The sequence below is a fragment of the Gekko japonicus genome, unplaced genomic scaffold, assembly GCF_001447785.1.
Source record: "Gekko japonicus isolate JY-2015 unplaced genomic scaffold, Gekko_japonicus_V1.1 scaffold2582, whole genome shotgun sequence".
Classification (NCBI taxonomy): domain Eukaryota; kingdom Metazoa; phylum Chordata; class Lepidosauria; order Squamata; family Gekkonidae; genus Gekko; species Gekko japonicus.
In genome coordinates, this window is record NW_015174915.1 from 164,342 (window position 1) to 175,598 (window position 11,257).

Sequence of the window (11,257 nt, forward strand, 5' to 3'; positions counted from 1 at the left end):
GCCACCCCATAGGCCAGAAGCCACTACCATTTGGCAATTATATATAAGAGAGATTTGCTAATATTAGCAATATATCTAATGCTAATTTTCTGCCCCCAAGCATTTCCCCTCTGCTCTAATCAAGATGATTACAATGCACATGGTGCCTCTGCAGTCCTGAGTTCCCTCTTTGCAACACCACGCAACTCTAGCTGTTCTATTGCAGACCCTCTGAAACTATCATAAAAGCTGATTACCTGTACTACAATACACTTGGGCTTGGGAGATCCACAAAGAGAAGTGTCCCATGACTTTTTAGGACCACAGCATGGGAGTGGGGGCGTGCAGGCATGGCAAATGGGGTTTTATGGAAGGATTACGGTAAAGGAAAACAGCTCTACGGGGAAACAGTTGGGTCTCCACAGCCTAAATCTAAATCAGGTAGTAGAAGGCAGGAAAGTGGGACAACTGCTGCTTATTCTGTAAAAAGCTATTCACGTTTACTTTGAACCTAAGTTTATTGTAGTACTGGCAAAAAATCATAGTACCGTTATGATACTAAAATATTTATGAAGAAATGTCGTATCATCCATTACTTACTCCAGTTGTGTGCAGCTTCATCTTAAACTTCTCAAAATACAACCAGTGCTTTGATTCATTAGGGTCTAGGTCATGATAGAAATCTCTGGCTGCATAACCAAAACTGTGGAATTTTCTTTCTGGAGTTAAGAGGATAGTTGTTGGTGTCTTCTGACTGGACACCCCAGGGTCTCCTCCTTCCCATCGCCTAAAAATACAGAGGAAGTCATTCTGAATCAGTGAAACTTAGAACTTGGCATTCTTTTTGTTTTGGGGTATTTTTAATATGCGTGTGTGTGTGTGCACCTGGAAGTCATGGTGACCTCTGGTGACTGACCCCTCGTGGAGGCCTGGAGTACACCTTGGCATTCTTTATCAGACACACACTCCACACGTTCTGTCCATGTAGTTAAGTGAACAGAACTCTGGACTCAGACCTAGATGATCTGCGATCAAATCCACAGTTCAAAACTCAGGACTGTCACTGGACTGTGGCATCCCTTTTGTGAAGAGATGATGTTCATATGTAAAACAAGTTTTCTCAAACTGAGGAGATGGGCCATGAGTAGGCATGAGAAGCCTGAAGGGTAGGACGAAAGGGACGAGGAAGACTGCAGCCGCCTGGCTCTCTTACAGAAACATGAATCTGACTGAGCACATATGAGTGCAGGAGGCAGCAATGCTGTAAGTGTTTCACTCACAGTGAATAAACTTTAGAAACGGATGGCATGGAAGTTGAAGAAAAGCCTAGCAGCATGGACAGAATTGCTTCTATATGGGAACTGCTTCCATCCACCTGCTGTAGCTACAGAACAGTGTCATTTATCATAACCATTAATAGCACCAAACAGCTACATATCAAATCTTTGCATAGTGAAGTCATTAGTGGGAATAGCACTCCAAAGGGTTAGATACAGATTAAAAGGTAAATCTGTTATGGATAGTGTATTTTATCACTAGATAGGAAGAAATTGTTCCTCAGCATATACAATATCACCAGTTCCCAATTTGTGAATTCGTCTCTTCTGTTACGCAACTCCTGGTATCAGGATTGGATGAGAATGGGATCCAGATTTGCTGATCAATCAAATTACATATATGCAGATATGCTCAGTGGCAAATAATACTGTTAGTCAATGTTAATATTAACAGATATTAACAAATATACAAAAATGCATGTATTTATTTCACAATAGATTTTAAAAGATATTGGCCCTTACAATAGCCTCAGATCTTTGATGATCTATAATGACATCCAAAAGCGACAAATATTGACTCTGACCAGACCCGTTTTGGCCCACTTGGCCTTTTTCAGTGGTCAAACTAATAACACTGCAACATGACTCATGACATAGCAACAACACTCATTCATCATAAACTAAAAAAGATGAAGTTATTCTGATAATTATTGTCTATGACCAAGGGAAAGAATATTGATTAAAAAAACTTGTTCTTAAGAATTCACATCCATGGTCAGATATACTTATTCCTATAGCAATGATTCAATCAATTGTATACCTTTCTCACTTGGTCAGAAAAGGTTCTGTAAAGCCAGGAGCCAAATATTGACAGATATATGTATTTTTGTATATTTGTTAATATCTGTTAATTTTTAAATTGACTAACAGTATTATTTGGCCTGTATGTTTATGTTTTCTTAATCTTTAGGTACCTGATTCAATTTGTTTTGGGTTAAGCATCCCCCCCCCTTTTCTCTTTCAGATATGCCCAGTGACAAGAAAAGTTCATGAAGTCTACCACTGCATCTGTTATCCTCTTTATTTGACCATAGATGTCAAAACAGGCACTATCAGTATATTCTGGACCAAGAGAGATCATGGAAATTGGTACGGCTGGTAGACAAAAGCTACTGGATCATGGTACATTGTTCTAATACACTACAGCCCAAGATAACAAGTGATTTTGCTTGAAGAGCAGTCACTGAGACATATGACAGCTATAAGATGAAATTCCCGAATGCTAACCATATCTCTGTTAATTTGAATAATTGTTCTCTTGTTTTTAAAAAACCCTCTGTAACGAAGAGTCTAGTCACATATCTTTTTAGAAGGCTTACACCAATAGTGCTTTTTTCCAGTACACCCAAAAATATAAGATGAGAATGCAACAGACAAGTATTTGGAAACATGCATGACATATACCTACAGTGGCTGGAATACTAGGGACTGATTTAGAGTCCCTGTGGAACATGTATTTGGGGGCACACCAATATTACTATGTAACATATGAAATGGCTCTAATACTTGCTTTTCTATGGAGAAAACTCTATTAATAATAAATATATTTTGTCGAAGACTTTCACAGCTGGAGTTCATTAGTTGTTGTAGATTTTCCAGGCTGTATGGCCGTGGTCTTAACATTGTAGGACCTGATGTTTTGCCAGCAGCTGTGACTGGCATCCTCAGAGGTATAACACAGAAAGATAGAGTACTGTGTCCTTGACACAGAGAGCACTCCTTCTTTCTGTGCTATACCTCTGAGGATGCCAGTCACAGCTGCTGGCAAAACATCAGGTCCTACAATGTTAAGACCACGGCCATACAGCCTGGAAAATCTACAACAACTAATACATATATATTGTGTGTAGAGGGAAACTGCTCCTACACAGCAACTGAAAAAACAAAAAAGGTAAGGTTATGTCTCTAATCTCAGCTATTCAAAATACCCATATCCTTCCAATTGTATAACTTTTTTATCTATCAGGCATAGTTTTCCAGATGAAAGATGGTTGGCTTAGGTAATAGGCATGAATTTTATCTCTTACTTGTTATGGACAGCACATCCTGTGTAGAACAGGAGCCAATGATCTAGGGGACACCCATGGCAGCTGATCTATCCTGCTTTCCACTGGCAGCCTCTTACCACCCCCAAAGAGATGATTCCTTAGGGGTCAGGGAGCCTTTTGTACAAAATGCCATGGGGCACAGGGGGACTGAGGGGGAATTTGGAGAGACTGTCCCTCTCTTGCTATCAGAGGTAATACTGGCAAAAGATGAAAGTGGTTGCAATTTTGCCCAATTTCACCCCCACATTGCATCTTTATTCATTCTTTTCTGAAACCTTTCCCTGACTCACGACATTAGCTTTTTGGGGATCATGGCAGGCTTTTGGGGAACCTTTAATTAGACTTAGAATTAGGCATGTGACTCTTTGGTACTCATGGAAACAAACTAGGTAACCATGTCACCACTTCTACATGGGATTATTCAGACTGAACAGAAGCTATTGCTTGTTAAATCCTACGCACCAGCTGCACTGCACATTCAGGGAAAGAAGAAAGGTATTGTTTTGATTGGGGTTCCTTAATTACTGTAATTTTGACTCATTCATGGATTGTTATGCTAATAGAAAGTGCACTTAGGAGTTGAATAACTGTGACAGCCACCTATTCTCTCCTAAACAGAAATTGCATTAGTCCTCTTTCTGGAATGAATGCCTGTGAGCCGCAGTCCTCTCGGCAACAGAATGTCTCACTGATATTGTGGCTAAGATTTGGACACAACAAACTGGATGTTCCAGACCCTTGAGACTAGGGCACAGCAAAGTGTAAACATCCAGAGAAGTTCAGTGTTCTTTGTCAAAGGAAGTTTCTAGTCCTTGAGCCTTCAAGAACAGCCTTGGGGAATACAGTGGATGTCTCGTGAAACGTTATGAAGGGCTGATGGTAGCTGAGCAGGATTTGCAAAATTTGGGGGGGTGGAGATTTCCTGGGGGGGGGGGACCTGGCAAGGGCTGGCAAGCATTTGTATGTCTTCTCCACATTGACCCCTTATACCATCCTAACCTAGCCGTGGCTGTCCCAAAACATATTTTTCAAACTATTTTTAAAAGCCAAACAGAAGTGAATCTCCTTTTTCATTCTACTGTCTATAAGAATCTCTCACCCCAGTGGAGCGCAGTTGTTTTCCGTTGCCCCAAAAGGTCAGACCAGAATCAATGGGTTGAAATTAAATCAAAAGAGTTTTCAGCTAAACATTAGGAGGGACTTCCTGATGGTTAGAGCAGCTCCTCAGTGGAACAGGCTTCCTCAGGAGGTGGTGGGCTCTCCTTCTTTGGAGGTTTTTAAGTGGAGGCTCAGGCTACATGGCTATCTGACAGCAGGGCAGATATACGACTCGCTATGAATTTAGGCAGATCGTGGGAGGGAGGGCAGGAAAAGATGAGCCTTTCTTATATGACCAGGGTAGTCTGATTGCCAGTTTGGGCTCAGGAAGTAATTTTCTCCAGGCCAGCTTGGCTCAGGGATTCTGGAAATTTTTTGCCTTCCTCTGGCCATAGAGCAGCTATGAATTTAGGCAGATCGTGGGAGGGAGGGCAGGAAAAGATGAGCCTTTCTTATATGACCAGGGTAGTCTGATTGCCAGTTTGGGCTCAGGAAGTAATTTTCTCCAGGCCAGCTTGGTTCAGGGATTCTGGAGATTTTTTGCCTTCCTCTGGCCATAGAGCAGGGGTCACTGGGGGAGTGGGAGGAAGGGAGCTGTGAATTTCCTGCATATGCAGAAGGTTGGGCAAGAGGATCCTTGGGGACTCTTCCAGCTCTACGTTTCTATGTTTCTGTGTTTCAGTTGACCTCCCAATTGTTCCCAATTCCCTTACTCAACTTCTTAGCTGACTATATTGACCTCAAAGACCAAGCCTATCATCTCTACCCCACAGCAATGTGAGCACTGAGCTCCCATCTGCTATCAAACATCAGTAAGTTGCCTTTCAGCAGCTGACACAAGCTATTTATCCTTTCCCAGGACACCAAAGAATTATCCCCTCCCAAGTAGTCTCTGGCGTACAAAGTCTGGTTCCCCTTAAATTGCTGAACAAGAGATATAATGAGAGAGAAGTCAGCTGTAAGGACTATGGTTCTTCCTCTCTTTCCACTCTCTGCAGGGCTAACTCCTGGTGGTAAAGCTGAAGGGAAACTTTCAACCTCAGTTAGAAACAGCAATTGCCCTTTTTTGCTGCCGGATACCTGTTGTCCAGGGCCTCGCATTCCCGACTGCTGCTAATAGCAGAATGGCCAGGCAATGGAACAAACTGTTCAGGGAAGTCATACAACTCTTCTCTGGAGGTTTTTTAGGAGACTGAATGTGCATCTGTCAGGAACTGTTTAGGTCTGGCAAATTGGGCTTGTGCAGTGGACTGGATTACATGACCCGAGAAATCCCCTCTAGCTCTGTGATTTTGGCTGGCCCACAGTTTCTTGTTTGCCTATTATCAGGACACAGAAAGCTCAACATTTGTCTGTTTAAGCCAGTTCATTGATTTGTTGATGTTTCTGGAGGTGTAGTAATACTAAAATGCAAAAAAGCAAACCTTTAAAAAAAAAAAAGGAATGTCAGAAAACTGAGCATCTGGTAAGGATCAATATAAAGGGGGGAGAGGAAGCAGATGGTTTTGAAATTTAAAAAGAACAAGGATACAGCACTGACATGTTTATGTTAATGTAAACATTCTCGAGAATGGTGCAGATAGAAATGACATTTCCTGTACTCAAAGATTTGCAATTTATCAAACAAACCCTAATTATGTAACTATTGTTGTCTTTAAAATACCCTCTGCCCTACTAATTGTCACACGGATTGTAATTTATACCCCTGCTTCATTTGCCCCTGCTGTCAGAGGATAGATGAGCGGCAACCACAGAAAGGACTTTCTCAGTCATGGCACCAAAATATTGGAACTCCTTCCTCAGGAAGATTCACCTGTCTCCCTCCGTTGGTGTCTTCCGCCAGTAGGTGAAGACTTTGTTTCATATGGCATAATGGTTATTGACCTTCCTCCTGGTTCTTGTGTTTGTTTATATATTTTATTGAATTATTTCATAATTTTAAATGTTCTTGTTAATTGTTCAAATGTTTTAACGTTTTTATGTCCGGCACCTTGGTGACTCTGATTGAGTGAAAAGGTGGCAAGAAAATGCTTGAAATAAATACATAAATAATCAATGCTGAGCTTTAACATTTAATAAACATATGAATGTTGAAATGGTTCATGTAGGGTTGCCAGGACTACCTTAGCAAATGCCAGGAAATTTTAAGCACAGTGCCTGGGGAATGTGGAGTTTGGGGAGGATGTAACATCTCCTCATGGTTACGTTTTAGAAATGTCCTCATATTTTTATGCTAAAGACTACAGAGACACGGGAAAATTCCTAGAATGTCAATTTGGAGGCCTGTGCGCCTCAATTTCTAGTGGCCAGGGATTGAGGTGGAAGGCAGGAGCTTACCCATAGCAGGTGCACAAAGAGCAAGCCTAGCCTCATTAATTTATTCTCTTCAAACTTTCTTGTTACAGAAGTGAACTGAAAGTGAATGGATGTGAAAATGTCTAAGAATACATTTCTGAACTTCCTGGACACATAACTGTTAGTTGATTGAACAGTATGTGGACATTCGCCTGAAACCCCAAGTTCATAAGTGTATTCTATCAAAGTATTTGCCATTGCTTTAGTGATTCTGGATTAATGGTTGTATTTCAAATAATTCATCTGTATGAATCATTGTTACTTCATTTCATCTGAAAAATATAAATAGGCTGCAATTACACACACTAAATAATCCACTTTCAATGCACTTTCCAACTGGATTTACTGTGTGAACTGGCAAAATCCAGTTGGATAATGTACTGAAAGTGGATTATTTAGTGTGTGTGGCCGCAGCCATATTCTTTCTTTCTTTCTTTTGACTAACTCCATTATGTTACATCAAGTCATCAACATTTCCACAGCTGCTGTTGCTTCCATATAATGCCATACCTAACACAACTTATCATTAATTCAGTAATTATTATGTTCACCAAAAAAAAAAAAGTCAAGGTTATGGTTCGTATGACAAAAGTTTGATCTTCACTCACTCAGTTTGATCTTCACTCAGTTCTAGGCCTATTGGGGAAATTAAAAATCAGTAAGTCTCCAGGTCCTGATGGCATATACCCAATAGTTCTTAGGGAACTCCAATCTAAGACTGTTGACCTACTAATCCATATATGGCTGCTGCCACACACGCTAAGTAATCCACTTTCAATCCACTTTCAGTGCACTTTAGCAAAAAGGGGGTCCAGAGGAGAAGCAGGAAATTATATGCCAGTTACCCTGTTCCAGGCAAATTTGTAGGAACTGTAATCAAAGACAGACTCATCAGACACATAGAGGTACAAAGCCTGCTAAGGGGAAATCAGCTTGGCTTCTGAAAAGGGAAGTCCTGCCTCACCAACCCTTTGGAATTCTTTGAGAAAGTGAACAAGCATGTAGGTAACGGTGACCTGGTAGACATTATATACTTGGACTTTTACAAGGCTTCTGACAAAGTACCTCACCAAAGACACCTGAGGTCTATCACGGACTACTAGCCGTGGTGACTGAAGGGAATCTCCACATTCAGAGGCAGTAAACCCCTGAATAGCAATGTCAGGAGACAACATCAGGGGAAGGCCTCTGCCTCTATGCCATGTTGTTGGCCCTCCAGAATAACTGGTTGGCCACTGTGTGAGACAGGGTGTTGGACGAGGTGGACCACTGGTCTGAATCCAGCAGGGCTCTTTTTATGTTCTTAGCATTTTCCATCATGGCTCTAGTTCTGTGGGATGGGTTCTGTGAAGAGGTGAAAGGGGCCTCCTCGGAGATCTTCAGGAGGCACTGCAAGGCCTGCTTGTTTGCCAGGAGGTCAGAATGGCAGGCATCTTTTTGTGGGGGTGGGGATAAGTGTTCCCTCTAAGCTGAGTTAGTGTGAGTTAACTCATAGTTTCTTAGCCTCCAGCTCACCCATTTTTGCCTTAGATCAGGAAAGATGGCTTCAGAGCAAACTAATTTATGCAGCAGTCAAATCGCTGGCTCACAACTTTAATGCCAGTAGCTCACAAAGTAAAAATTTTGCTCACAGGACTCCACAGCTTAGAGGGAACATTGGTGGAGATTTGGGGTTTGCTGTTTTATTTTTGGTTTAACTGAAAATGTTCTTCGCTATTAGTGTAAGCCCCCTTGAACCACAAGGAAAGGTGGGATATATATGTTTCAATAAATAAACAGAATATATAAAATAAAATCCTTTGTTTGTTTGTCACTCATCCCAAGGCCCCTGAAGTTGCACACAGACAACCAGATCTAGTCACTGATATTGCATTGTCTCCAGCAACCACTGCTAACAACTTGATGAATTTTGCACACAGATCTTTGACTCACTGTTTGAAAATTATTACAGTGCTACTAGTGGTGAAGCTCAAGACACCCCAATCACCATGCCCATGGGCTGTACCTCATGACATGAACGTATTCTGGTTCTTTGGTGAAACTGTAAGCGTAGCCACTGGAAGTTGTCCCAAAATCAACAGCCACAATGACAAGAAATGATTGTTCCTCTGCATCATTTGCATCTGAGTCCTTCTGGTAAAATAAAAGAAGTAAAACACTTATGTTATGTCACACGTGAGATGTAAAATTTACTGATGATTTTACACTAAATTGCTTCACTACTAATCAGCACCAGAGTAATGAAATCAGCAATTCCTGAATGTCACCAGGACTTGCACGTTAGTAGGGATGGGAATACAATGGTGGCATTCAAGCTGATATTTAATCTTTACAATTTTGATTTATAATTTTATTTATATTTACTTATAAATTAAACTTTTAGATGCTAATCTAGATGAGTGAGAATACCACCCAAATTCTTGTTTTATAACTTCTCACTAATATTCCAGAAAAAGTGGACAGTTTTTGAAATGTCTTTTGTATCAAATACCAACTGAATTACAGTATAGCAGATAATCAGCATGTAAACATAATTTCATTAGCATGAGGTCTAGCTCTGTAAAGTTATGCAACAGTAGAAGAAGAAGAGTTGGTTTTTACACCCTGTTTTTTCTACCTTAAGGAGTCTCAAAGCAGCTTACAATCGCCTTTGCCTTCCTCTCCCCACAACAGTCACCTTGTGAGGTAGGTGGGGCTGAGAGAGTTCTGAGAGAACTGTGACTGGCCCAAGGTCACCCACCATGCGTCAACTGGAGGAGTAAGGAATCAAACCCAGTTCTCCATATTGGAATCTGCCACTCTTAACCACTGCCTTTCACAGTAAACTTTAGCTTGTCAATAACACAGAATTTTTAAATCAACATATTTTAATCTGCTGAAGTGCCTCTTTTAAATGGCACCATATGGTCTGATAAACTAAATTATCCCCCTTCCCCCATCCATCCTGAATGTAGTTCCTGGTTTGCATGTAGCTCTGCAGAAGAAAGGGGGACACACCACACCACGGCAAAATGAAGATGAAGAGAGAAATTGTGCAGAAAAAAAGGAATCTTTAATAATTGTACAGCCCCTATGCATTTCGTGTGCCGCTTCGTCAGGGGGAATCTGTATGAAGCTGTACGCGAAATGCAATGGGGTTGTACAATTATTAAAAATTCCTTTTTTCTGCACCATTTCTCTCTTCATCTTTGTTTTGTATGTGGGTCCGCCAGTTTGGGGAGGGAGGGAGGCTTCTGAAGTTTATAGAGACCATGTTCGGTGAGAGGGCCTGTACTAGGAACATCAGTCCTGTTACCCCTGGCTCTGCCTGAACCAACAGCTTTAGTAATAGTTGATCCTATGTTCAAAGGCCGTATTACCAAGCACTGAGTATTGCCACTCTTAACCACTGCCTTTCACAGTAAACTTTAGCTTGTCAATAACACAGAATTTTTAAATCAACATATTTTAATCTGCTGAAGTGCCTCTTTTAAATGGCACCATATGGTCTGATAAACTAAATTATCCCCCTTTCCCCATCCATCCTGAATGTAGTTCCTGGTTTGCATGTAGCTCTGTAGAAGAAAGGGGGCCACACCACGGCAAAATGAAGATGAAGAGAGAAATTGTGCAGAAAAAAAGGAATCTTTAATAATTGTACAGCCGCTATGCATTTCGTGTGCCGCTTCGTCAGGGGGAATTTGCAATGGGGTTGTACAATGGGGTTGTACAACGGGGTTGTACAATTATTAAAAATTCCTTTTTTCTGCACCATTTCTCTCTTCATCTTTGTTTTGTATGTGGTGCTGCCCGTTTGGGGGGGGGGGGGAAGGGAGGCTTCTGAAGTTTATAGAGACCATGTTCGGTGAGAGAGCCTGTACTAGGAAAATCAGTCCTCTTACCCCTGGCTCTGCCTGAAGTAAAAGCTTTAGTAATAGTTGATCCTATGTTCAAAGGCCGTATTACCAAGCACTGAGTACAAACTACAGGGAACTGCTGTTACCATCAATCCCAGTGCAAAATGTAGCCCTCAGCATTGTAGGATTTTTTTTTTGCAACAAAATGATTCGTACAAGTGAATTAATTTATATTCTGCCCCCCCCCCCCCCCTCAGAACTATTGTCACGTTTACCCAGAGAGGAAAAAAAAAATCCAATTTAGAATTCTGATCCAAACTTTCAGTACAGCACAAATGTGTAAGATTCCAAAATATTCTGCATGATAAAAGACAAGAGACAATAGTAAAATAAGAAAGAGCAGCTTTCAGAGGTCCATCCGTAGAATGAACTTCCATGGGAAATGCATTACAAACATCGTATGAAGCTGTACGCGAAATGCAATGGGGTTGTACAATTATTAAAAATTCCTTTTTTCTGCACCATTTCTCTCTTCATCTTTGTTTTGTATGTGGTTCTGCCAGTTTGGGGGGGGGGGGAGGGGGGGGTTTGGAAGTTTTAGAGA

At 41.2% G+C, this 11,257-nt stretch overlaps 1 protein-coding gene across 1 annotated transcript in view; it reads right to left on the reverse strand.

Moving 5' to 3' along the window:
• Positions 1-11,257, reverse strand: part of HSPA12A (heat shock protein family A (Hsp70) member 12A) — a 73,429-nt gene that overhangs the window by 41,127 nt on the left and 21,045 nt on the right. Inside the window, exons 3-4 of the mRNA XM_015425059.1 lie at positions 8,823-8,950; positions 580-766 (exon numbers count right to left, since the gene is read on the reverse strand). Coding sequence (XP_015280545.1) covers positions 580-766; positions 8,823-8,950 — 315 coding nt within the window. The remainder of the gene's footprint in view (positions 1-579; positions 767-8,822; positions 8,951-11,257) is intronic.